Below are 12,570 nucleotides of genomic sequence, written 5' to 3' on the forward strand. Positions count from 1 at the left end.
GGCAGGCCCTATTACAGTTCCCCCAGGAAGGGGTCCTCCACAAGTTCTCTCCTGAAAGTTAGTGACAGTTCTTGGAAGGGAACATGCCCGTGAATTATTGTGGACATCAGGATGCATGGGGCTCAGTTTCATCTGAAACCCAAAGAGAGAAGGGGAAAATAACAACAGAAGCCAACAATTTGGTGTAGCGGGCTGGGGAGCGGGGGAACCCAAAGCATGTGGGCAGTGTTCTGTTTCTGTTGGGAAAAGCACCCCAAAGGGTGGTGTTTGAGTTGAGACATATCCGGGCTTTTTGATTTAGGAATAACACTGAAGAATTAACTTTGATCTGGGCATGACACTCTGGCCACAAGATTCCCAGGGCTTCCTGGCCTCAGGAACATGCATCCTGAGGAGTGAAAAATGTGCATTTATGCTTCCAGCCTCGGGAGGATGACACACAAATGGAATAATGTGGAAAGGTCAGACAGAACCAGGGGAGTGAGCCATCTGCACCAGCAACTGTGGGGCTGTCTGTGGGGGAGCCTGGAAGCTGCCTTTCTAGGATCATGGCCTCGAATGTGATGGACGGACCCCAAATATATCTAAATTAATAGTTCATTTTAAATCTAGTATCAAGAAACATGGAGAAAATATGATCATCTCAGAGAGAAACAATACCAAAACACACACAAACACACACACACACGCACTCACACCCCTTCCATAAACTCAGTCTCTGCTAGGTATCCTTTTCAAGCCACAAAAGGACAACACACAAAGCCTTTTTTCCTTTCATTCTTATAAATTTTCAGATAAAAATAAACTTTAGCTAGGATGCCACTGTGTACAAACATAGGTGTGGAAATGAGTAGGATATGGGTAAATGTTGATTTTCTTTTGTTTTTAGTTTACCTGGAAGTTTGTGTGAATATGTAAATAAGCACTTTAATTAATTACCAGTTCCTAATTGTTGTTAAAAGGCTTATTGGTTAACTCTTTCTAGAACCTCACTGCATCCCTGATGGAAGGATCAACAAGCTGTGATGGAAACACCCAAAGTGGCGTATGGATTTATCCTGACTCTCACCAAGGGGGCCCTTTATTTTCCTCATTCTCTTCCTTGAGCCTCTCACTTTCCACCTCTGTTTTCATACCTAACTCTCTGTATGATCTGGGGCTGCTTCTTATCAGGATTCTGGTCCTCAGTTTCCCCAGAAGTAAAAAGGGGCTCACAAGATGCATCCCACATAGGGGAAGCATAATGAGGGCAGGGTGAGCTCTTGGATGTGAAACATATTTAAAGAAAAAAAAATTCCCAAATACATGGAATTTTTGCTACTATAAAATTACTTGCTCCACTCCAGAAGTTCTCTGCCTTTAGCTATGACGTTTCTACCCACAAATGTATAGTACCGTGGGATCTTAAGGTACTGAGTTGGGAAGTGACAGAAAGTTTCATGTTGAAAAGGGGACAGGGGCAGGGACGGAGTCCCACAGTCCCACAGTCCCACAAAGCCTTGGGCTTACCTCTCTTTGCATACATGCTCTTTCTACACTGGGGTCCATGGGGAACACAAGGACTTCTGTGTCTACTGTGTATTTGTGTGTACGTGTGTTGGCACTTATGTCTTTGTGTGTAGACAGTAAGTCCCTTCCAGAGACAAGGAGGGTGATTTTCCATCTTCATCAACTGCCAAGGAAGTCCCAGAGAGCCCTTGCCTGTGCCCTCTTGTGGTTTGCCCATGCGACCTCCAAACGGCATTCTGGCCAGAGATAATAGTGGCCATTTCCTAACCAACATCAGCAAAACTAACCAACATTAGCAAAACTCAACCATCTGCCTCTGCAGGAGTCTGAGATTGACCTGGCCGCCAGACTACTGACTGCAAGGCATTTGCACACAGACTACAAAAATATGAACATCCTGTTGCAAAAAAGAGAAATACACGAAGGAGAACCCAGCTGCATCCCACCCTCCACCTCCTTGGTTTACCCCTTCTTAAGCAGAGTCACCTACAACCACACATTCCAAGTAACTTGGTCTACATTTTTTTCCACTATAAAGTAGTAAGAGAGAATAGAAAGAAGTTGTTTTGTTCGAGATGAGATGAGAGATAGGAGTGGGAGGGAGAGGGCAAGCCATGGGGTCATTGTCAAGGTTGGCACCTCGAGTCAGAGAAGCTGGAGATCCAAGGTGGGGGTTTCTGCCCTGGTGTCACCTTTGTTTGCTCACCACCAGACTATGGAACATTTCAAACTCCCGAACTTCATGAAAGGATCAGTGGAACTTACCTGTGGCTGAAATCCTTTGAGGTCGCTGGCTGCAAGGTCACTGGCTGTGAGGAGCTGGAAAAGAACAAAGGAGTTTTCCTTAGTGATACTTCTCAAAGTTTGCATACAGCATCCCCAGGACAACTGATCTGCAATGGACTTACCGTAGCCTCGATCCAGAGCTAAAGCAGCCGCATCACAAAAGGCAAACGTGGTATTTCTGAGCTAGGAACCTAGACTGAATGGCCTTCTCACCTTGTGTCTACCACATCTCTGACTTCACTGCTTCCCTCTGCTGCCCTTTCCCACGTTCTTCCTATGTGCCGACAGTTCTTCAAAGTGCTTTAAATTAAGGATCATGGACTATGTGTGGACTTCAGCAGGTCCACAGACTCCTGAAATTGGAATTACAATTACTCACGAGTCTATAGATATACAGTCATGTGTCACTTAGCAACGGGACATGTTCTGAGAAATGCATTGTTAGTTGATTTTGTCATTGTGCAAACATAACGGCGTGTACTTACAGAAACCTACCTGGTATAGCCTACTGCACACTTAGGTTATATGGTACTAATCTTTTGGGACCACTGTTGTATATGCGGTCTGTCATTGACCCAAATGTTGTTATATGGCATGTGACTGTATACATTTCCTTAGGGAGAAGGTACTCGCCTTTCTTCCTACCATCAAAGCAGTCTATGATTTTACAAGTTAAAGAGACAGTTAAAGGCCCATCTTCTGGAGGGCTGCTGCTTCTTTTTTGAATCAAAGCAGTAAAAATGACCCTTTCCTCTTTCCAGCTACATGACTCGGTTTCCCTTTGCCATATGTTGCCTTTGATCTCACATACTATTTAGGTGTTCACAGCTTATGCCTGAAACTATCATGTACAATATTAGAAGATAAAAGTCAAGTTTATATATTTTCTCTGACTTTATGCCTAATCAATATTAAAGGGTAAAGTTTTAACATTTTTGCATCCTCTCCAGAAAGCACTCGATGGAAGCATATGATTAATTAATAAAATAATCATATTCTTTATTGTTATTCAAAAATGCTGGGAAAGTGTGAAATAAAGAGCAAAAGGGCAGATGCTTATTTTGATTCAGGGAGTGTGACTGCTAGCTTTGTTAGGCCTGGAGAGAGTTTGCAAAAAATAAGGAAGATTTCATGTTTGCTGAAACAATGTTTTGTTTGGTTCAAGAAAGACAGGGAGTCAAGCTGGGCTCCAGCACCTCCAGGCTTCAGAAAAGCTCAACTGGGCTTTTTAGCTTCTCTAAATGACTTTGCCAAAAATGATGCGTAAAGCGGTGTTAAGACTGGAATAGCACAGAAAGGAGGTGGAGAACGTAAAAGCTGTACCTTTCTCCCCACACCCAGCCCTGCAGGCTGGATTCCCCACATGGAAGGTCCTGGGAAGGCTCATCATCCTGGTAGAGAGCCAGGTCAGCCCCTCCGATTGTAATGAAGCAGCTAAGTAACAACCCATTGGGGTACTTGACTAAAGACTAAGGGATAAACATAATTATAAGACTTAGTCCCTGCCTTCAAAGAACCTACAATTTGGTGGAGGGATACAACATGTGCACATCAGTGTGAGCAGAGTAGAAGCATCAAACTGTACATAAGGCCAGAAAGGTCAGGGTGGGGCTGCTGAAATAAGATGGCATTGGAATGGGCCTTGAAAATGGAAATGTGGCAGGGCGAGGCGCTATTGGTGGGACAGCTGGAAGAACAAAGATGGAAAAGGGATCCACTGATCCCAGCACACCCCTTTGCATCTACTCACTGCCAGCCCCAGCATATGTTAAGGAGGAAGGGAGGGCATTATGATACACTTCCTAGGGCACACAGGTAGTGCATGTATTTGGGATTTAAATCCAAAACTAAATTATCCTAAAGCTCACCATCTTTATTCTATAACATAATGTCTCTGAATTATAGCACATGGGAGATAATTTGCTGGGGAGATGCAGCTTAGGGAAAAAGATGAGTGCCAGACTATGAGTCAAATGAGCCACGGGCAGTAACGTAAAGCATGAGTCCCTATAAATGACCCTTGACTGACCTTTCCTTCTAGACATCCTTTTATTTAATTGATAATGACCATCCACTCTTCAGACCTTATCAGTACAGATTAGGCCTCTAACTTGAGCTGAGCACAGGTTAGGATGGAGCTGGGGACAGAAAGGCTGGGGTGAGGTATGGGCATGGGAGTGACCCCTACACGGACAGGGCAACCAAGATGTGTTAGTGTATAAGAATCAAATCTCAAATTCTTTAGGCCCTGGAAGCCCAGCGGGCAGGGACCCTCCCACCACCTTATAACAGGGTTCATTGGGTAGATAGCAGGCATGGGACCAAAACATCTAGTTCCTCCTAGTTGTGAGAAGCCACAACTGAAAAGAAACCCAAAGGTGTTCAAAGCATCTTAAAATAGGCACTATTCCCTCATACCAGTGGTTTTGGGATTGAGAAATCACCAGATCCACTTGACTGGAAATAGAAATATGGCATTTTTGGTAATTATGCCTTATCTTCCTAGCTCAACAAAATTAGGATCTATCCCACCCTCCATGAAACCTTAGATCCTATTTCTCTTCTCTTAAGAAGGAGCCAGATGCACACAATTTAGTTCTTAATAATTTAACATTCTGTTTTGTGCTGTTGTATGTATTTTTCATTTCATTCTTTTCACCTAACAAGATTGTGCCTAACAAGACCATGGTCTATATCTTATGTCCCTTCTGCATCTCTCAAAGTGTTGAGAAGAGTCTGGACATATAATTGCTCAATAAATGCCTGTTGGTAAAATTACTTATAAGCCAAGTGGGGAATACTATCAACCTACAAGTGAGGACTAGGGTGATTAAATTGCTGAGCCTAGAGAAAAGAAGTGTGAAAGATGGCTTATGACATCCTTCAAGTCGACAAGAGGAAATGGCACTTGGCATCTAGAGCATTTCCTGCATGAAGTAAGCACTCAAATATTTGAATGAATTTATCAACTCTGACGATGGGAACAAGCTCTTCCCTATCCACTAGGGAAGGTTTTACAGGAGAATATTGGCTTATACTTCAGTGTAGGAGTCAAAGGTTAAATTGAAGGAAGGACAGTATGAAAGTGAAAGAGGCTCAGCAGTGAATAAGCCCACACCAGAGAGAGAGGGGGATCTCCCCTTCCTGTGGATGAAACAATAAAATGTTCAATGGGTCCATTGCAGAGGTTCAGACATGTTAGCTTATCTGATGGTGGGTTGGGGGATGCAGGGAGGTGGTGTCAAGGATGATTATCAAGTGACTTCTCAAACTTCTGATTCTTTACCTTGGGGCTGCTGAACTATTTCACTCACCATCTACTGTGCATTTCAGGTGTTACCTGACCTGGGAAAAAAACAAAGGCAAGTCTTGTGACCTCCAGTCTCAGTGGTTCCCAAAAGAACGCAGTGTGCAGAAGTCTGCCTTCTCTCACCATCCAGCCAGGACTCCCTGCGTGACTGGCCCTGGGTTCTAACCATGCTCTAACCAAACACGTGAGCTCTTGGGCAAAACGCAGGCCCTGCTCCTTGGTGTCTCTTTGCAAAACGTTGCCCCTTTCCAAAGCTAGTTATTTCCTAGAAGTCTATACATTCTGCACCCAGGAAAGAAAAAAGGGCCAGACCTCTGCACTGAAATATGGTGCTCACATGTGGATTAGAAATACTGGACAGGAACTCCTCTTGTATTTCGAAATTCGAAATCACAGACTGCTTAGATCTGGACCCCAAAAAGATTTCCAATCTTATTGAGTGTCAGGACCTGAAGGAGAGACTTGAAGGTTCCTGGGTGGATGGGGAAATCCTCATGTCCCTGAGGGCTCAGGAGCCACCTCTGCTGGGGAAGTAGAGTAAAGGAAGGTGGTATAGACAGAGGACCCTACTGTATCTGCCTCTCATCCTCCCTTCAGCCAGTGGCTCTACTTTTCCCTCTTTCATGCATGCAACTTCATTTGGGATCAAATGTTCTGCCACTGTAATAAATTTTAGAACTCCAGACTAAGTCCTTACTTTGCAGAAGAATTTGATAAGTGACTTCTTTAAGATCCCATTGCCAGTTAACAACAGGATGGGGTGGGTCCCTTAACCCCTAGTTCCTCTGCAGAAATGTCCACTAGTGATCATCTCAGTCTAGACCAATCTTAACACCCAGACAGAACCAGGTGCTGGCCTCTGTCCTGAAGGTGGCATCGATGTGCACAGAAATTCAGGGGAAATGGAGGCATGGGCAAGAAGAGACGGGCATGCCTAAAGGACACTGATCTAGACGCTCTCCAAATCCTCCTCCCTACTGTGATCCTGTTCTCCTTCCATCCCACTGGGAAACTGTTCACTGCCCAGAGCAGGTAGCTGTGTGTGGAGGGATCCAAGACAGGGAGGCAGAGAGGGAGGAAAATGAAATCTGCCCTGGCTCTGGGGACTTCAATCAGGCTGAAGTTAATGAAAAGGATCCTGCCTTTTCCCAGGATGGCTAACTGCCTGCACTGCTCCCAGTGAGAGGGTTGAGCGGGTGTGGGGGAGAAGGGCAGACAGAATTACATTTAAAAGGCAAAGGAAGGAGAAAATTCTTTCATCTCCCTGGTGGAGCTGGGCAGTGTTCCTGGGGCCCTGTCTCAGACCATTCTCATTCCTGACACGTCTTGCTGCTCTCTGGAACAATCTACACTCAAAACATTAGGATGATGACCCTCTTTTCTATTTTTGAGGAGCTGCAGTTTCGCTCTTGGCGCAAGTTCATTTTTTTTCTGTCTCTCCCAGCCTAAGGGGTGGGTTGGAGAGCAGAGAGGATTGGAGTAGGATGAAGGGAGCTGTGGGGCCCTAAGGAGGTGAGAGGAGAAATACCTTCAGCTTCCCATGCAGAGGCATTCTACTCTCTGGCTCCTCTCCCACCCTGCTCTCTGAATGGGGTTCTCTCTTTGCTTCCCTCACCAAAAGTCACCCCCAGTACAGCTACAGCAGCATCCCCTTGAGAACTCTGCAGGTATAGGGCTGCCCCTCAAATATCTTCCTTCCCACCTGCTAACTTGACAGCTCTCAAGGCTTCCCTCAAAGGAGGAAGGAGGCTGCTCCACTTTTCTCCCTGTGTCCTCCTGTGCCAGGAATATCACTTCCCCTCTGCTGGCCCCTTACCAAAAGCACACACCCCACACCTGGGTAGGCTATGGCCCAATATATCCCCATCAATCCCTCAGGCTGACTCAGGACACATGCATCTGGGAAGGGGGTCACTAACACAAAAAGGGGAGATGTGGGTCATGCTGGACATTTGACCAGAAGGATCTTAGTCTTACAGACATGCAGCTGGACAAACTGAAGCCTGGTTGCCTTGACATCCTCTAGGTCATTTGCTCTTCCCAGATATTTCCTCCTAAGTGGGCCAGAGAAATAGATGATGGCATGTAAGATGGATGGATAGGTGAATGGGTGCGTAGGTAGGTAGATAAAGAAACAGAGCAAAGATGGCTTTGGGGAGAATAAATGACCCATTTTCAAGTTACTCCTGAAGATACTATCCTTTCCTTAATAAGACTTCTACTTAACCTCTCCTCCCCTTCAATCTACTCTCCTTTCCCCCTTCTATTTTGTAGGAAATGGATTTTTTTCTCCTTCTTTATTTTGTGAAGCATCACTTGCTTCTTATTTTGGCTATGGGATGGAACCTGAACTCCATTCCACCCCAACCCCTCAACCTAAAAAAAGGGGGACAGTCTATATGGAAGTCAACATCCCAGCAAGTGGAGACAAACATACAATCATATGTGTGACTGAGGTTGTTGGAAAACAACTAGCCCCACTCTCTACCTTGGTGAAAATAAAGCAGGTTCAGAAAGATTGTGACTTACCCAATGAAAAATCTGGAACAACAAATCCAATCATATGTATGTAACCCAAAGAAAGTTTTGGATGCCTTAACACCAGGGAGACTGGGAGATTATGAAAGGGGAGTGGAGAGCTGCAAGTTAAGTCAGAGGTTAAGACAGAGAAAAAGAAAGAAGGCTAAGGAAGGTTTCTACCAAGCAACAGGCTGTGGAGCCACAGACCTTAGTGAGTCCACAGCTCTACCAGGACCACAGAAGGAAATGTGGAGACCGGAATAAGGGAGGCAAATGGGACCAACAGGTTGCTCCACCTCACAGGGATGATAAATGGAGCACTGCTGTACAAAAGGGCAGGAGTTAGACTCAGAGGGAGAAAACTAGTGTCCTAGTCCTGATTCTGCGTCTACTCACGATGGGATATGTTATGAGTTCACTTTTACCTCCTCAGGTCTTATTTTACCACCAATAGAATGAATTTCACGTTCCCTCTTGCCCCACACTTCTAGCAAAGTGTCCCTCTCACCTCATGGATGAAAAAGAGATAAAACAGACTGTCTATTCTCCTTCTCTCTTCTTTTCCAGCCACTTTCTCCCCCAAATACACACCTCTAAGAGGTTGTCTACACTATCTGGAAGAATTCCTCATCACAAGGACAGAAGGGAGGGCAATGAGACCATCTTGTACTGTCTCTCCATTATTGGTATTCAAATAGGAATTTAGTCATGGGCACTCAGACTGCCACACGGGTTCACCATCCCAGTGAGACTGCAGTCACATCCACATCTGAGCTAAAGGTACACAACCCTACAGTTCAAAAGACATTAGTTCTAACTGCCAAGGCATCTGGGGTGGGTGGTGCAGAGGCAAAGCAGCCAGCTTCCCACCAGCCTATGAAGCAAGTTACACAACTGAAGCTGCTGTGAAGCTGTTACACACCCATCCTAGGTGGGTTGAGTGTCCTTTAGCTACATCCCCTCAGTCTCACGGAATTTTAAAGGTTAAACCTGAAACCACTGACACCTCCAGTCTTAGCTTCGGGCTGCCTTCCAAAAGAGCAACAAGGATGATTAATAATAGGCTGAATATAACCCCAAGCAAGCCTGGTCTTGGTCGCTTACATTTTTCTTTTATTATTTTTTAAATGATGGGGTTCTAATATTTACAGGCATGATCTGTAACAAATTTCCCTACATATGCAGCCAAAAGAGCTTTTACATTTTTTTTTTTAAAGATCCCATGCATAACCTTACACATATAACCCATGCTCTTACAGTGGTGTGCATATTTGGTTGCTGTCCAAATCACAGCTATTTCAGCTTCTGGGTGGGAATGCCTTTATTCCTTCTTCTTGCAGATTAGAGCTGTAACTACCAAGACCTAATGAAAGAAGAGTCCTCTACATGCCCTAATCTAGAACTCATTAAGACAATGCATCTTGTTTTACATTATTTGAACCTAGTGAAACTACAGAAGCTCATCTTGCCCTTTTTGAATTTCCCAGTAGAATTATTTTTAAATATCTTGTTCCTCAGATGGAGAAAACTGGATTTCATGGAGGGCATCTTGTGTGGTGTTGGGTGGGAAGTTTACAAAGGCAAACCTGGTATAAACTAGTGGTGCGGATGTTCATGTTCCCATTTATTATTTCAGTAAGAAGTAGCTCAGCAGGGTTAAGTCGTTTCTGAAGTGACACCGTTAGTAGGGAGGTAGAACGGCATTGGAGCCTGGTTTGGCTGACTCATGTTCTTGTTCACTGCATCATAATATTCTATGAGCCCCGTGGCTGCTTTGGAATTAGAGGTTCTATCAGGGCCTCCATAATGCTTCTGACACTTCAAAATAGACCATGCCTAGAAAACTTATAAAGCAGTGGTTTCAAACCATGCCCAAGGGAGCTCTGGATTCCACAGAAGGGTCTTGGGGATTGTGAGGTGGGTGAGAGGAGCCGAGGTGGGGAGTTCCTGGCCCCAATCCCATTTTATCCAGAACAGCATAATTTGGATTGCTACTTTATACTGGACTTCCATGCTAAGAACTATTTGATTTAAAGCTTTATAAAAAAAGAAATTTTGAAAACTCATATCGTAAAAGAGAAGATCCTACATAGGTGAGAAAACCATTTCCCGTACTAACAGAATATACCTGGAGAAAGAGAATTAGCCAGCTCACCTCTTTAAAGATGTGAAGATTGTCACCTCCTACTAGGAGCAGAATGGCTGCAATGACAAGACCTCATTTTAAGAACACTGCCTTTAGTACTTGCCATGAGTCACTCATCAGGAAAATGTTTTCTCGTCCTTTCCTTATACTTTCTGCAGACAGTGATGCCTGCTCTCTTCATGTGAAGTTCAGCAAGCTAGACACTTAAGAAAGCATAACTAATTTACCAGGAAAGGAAAGAGTTAAAGATACGTTGCTTCTCAGGAGCTCAATCTGGGCTGTAGGGCATTTCCTTCAAATAAAATGAAGAAATCACGTTGCAAGCATCTGTGGGCCATTTCCAAAGTCCGTAAAAGGCCAATAAAGGAGGTTCCCCTCACTGAACATATGCCAAGCAAAGCTGGATGCTGAGGGAAAATCCATCCTCGTCTCCTTCTTCTCATCATTTGCTGAATTTCTGCTTAGAACTGACCAGATGATCTGCTCACTTGGCCCCAAGACTAGTATTAAAGCTTTCTAATGCATCCCCTTGGCGAATCCCAGAAAATTGATTTACACTCATAGGCTCACTGAGCAGCAGAGAATGGAAAAGTCAGAAGGTGCTTGCTTCAGAGTGTCTGAGCACTGCAGTCAAAAGCTCTGCTCCTCAGCTCAGTGGAGCCAATTTGGCTGAGATCTGGGCCCCTCGGGCCAAATCTGGAGCAATTAATCACAATTACAGGTGAATATCTAAAAGGGGTAAAGTCAAGCTGGACCCAGTGATAGCTAAACCTTCTAGCTTCAGGAAGGCACAGCTTTTGTAAGCCTCAGGTAAAACAGAAGAAGCTCCACCGGAAAGCCTATCCTGAATGCTTGGCAATTATAATATGAAAAATAATTGAGTTTTCAGGACCTACTTCTGCCTGTTGTCGTACCAGGTCAATGCTTTAAGTCTATTATCCCTCTCATTCTTCCCTTTATCGACGCAGCATAACATTGTTTTTACCAGTTTATGTCAAGCAAACTGAGGCTCAAGTTGGTTAAATAACTCACCCAGGGCTACGGAGGCAACAAGTGGCAGAACTGGCATCTGAACACAGTTCTGAATCATGACAAGTCCAGTCCTCTGTCTAAGGCATCCATGATCCCCACTGGGAATCTCAAAATGGAATAGTGCTTTCTCCCTCCCTCTTTTGCCAGGGAGTCATCCCTGGCCCCAGCAACACTGTTACCACTACTAAGCGTGCCCCTAGATGACCCGCCATGCTAGTAGGAGCCAGGCTTCCCATCAGCCCCATGCAGCCTCACAGTGTAGGTATCTAAGGTTAACATTCTACGATCTTGATCTTCCTCTCAAATTTCTCTGAACTCAAGTTGACTTTTTTCAAAGGAGCTTCGTTCCTGAATCCTGGCTGACCAAGGACTCATTAAAGTCTGCACTGTACACTGTACACTGCTGCACACATTGTTAATTATCACGTGGCTCTTCTCTCCCTAATCAGTTACCTCCTCTCCCTCCCTGCTTCCTTTCCTTCTTTCCTTCCTCTCTTCCATCTTTCCTTCCAGCTAATAAGAGCATACCAATTCCAGGCACCATCAAACATGCCGGGAATCCCCATAAACTACTAAATGCTTTCCAGGGATCAGCTCATCTCATTAAATCCTCTCAAGAACCTCGTAAGGCAGCACAATGAGTGTACCCCTTTTACAAATGAGAAAGCAGAAACTTAGCTACATTAAATAACTTATTCAAGTCACAAGATAGTAACTGACAGACCCAGAGAATACGCTCAGTTCCATATGAAACCAAAGCCTATGTTCATTCTTAACTACTCCATATGTGTGCCAGTGCCAGTAATCTAAATGCTGTCATGGGTAACCTCATGCCACCTACAAAAGATCTTTGCCTTTTAGAGACATGAGCTAAGACACAATGAGGCAGGCTTTAATCAAAAAGGGTAATCAATCATGGGAAGGGGATAGTTGCATCCCAAAGAAGAATAATATCATTATGATCAGATGGGCACTTTTAATAAATAAGACAGAAAAATGGGAAATCCCAAGTAGGCTATCTCTGTTACTACAGGCATGAAACATGCTATTATGTCATCGTCAAATCCAACATAGCATGAGAACTAGAAGGAGCACAAGTGGTAAGGACAGTTTTGCACCCGACAAAATGAAGGCGCTAGACAGCAGGAGGTATGATTTTCAGGGAAGACAGACAACCATCTTCATCAAAGATGCAGAAGTGAAACCCAAGCTCTTCCTCTCATTCGCAAGAAACAATCTTCACAAAACTAAAAATGTAAAACGAGTC

At 44.4% G+C, this 12,570-nt stretch overlaps 1 protein-coding gene across 4 annotated transcripts in view; it reads right to left on the bottom strand.

Annotated features, from left to right (window-relative positions):
* The window catches only part of SETBP1 (SET binding protein 1), a 362,058-nt gene that overhangs the window by 172,948 nt on the left and 176,540 nt on the right, over positions 1-12,570 (bottom strand). For all 4 annotated transcript variants that reach the window (XM_070513131.1, XM_044774659.2, XM_070513132.1 and 1 more), the window contains exon 3: positions 2,275-2,328. In XM_070513131.1, coding sequence (XP_070369232.1) covers positions 2,275-2,328 — 54 coding nt within the window. The remainder of the gene's footprint in view (positions 1-2,274; positions 2,329-12,570) is intronic.

Source organism: Equus asinus, chromosome 7 (assembly GCF_041296235.1).
Source record: "Equus asinus isolate D_3611 breed Donkey chromosome 7, EquAss-T2T_v2, whole genome shotgun sequence".
Taxonomy (NCBI): Eukaryota; Metazoa; Chordata; class Mammalia; order Perissodactyla; family Equidae; genus Equus; species Equus asinus.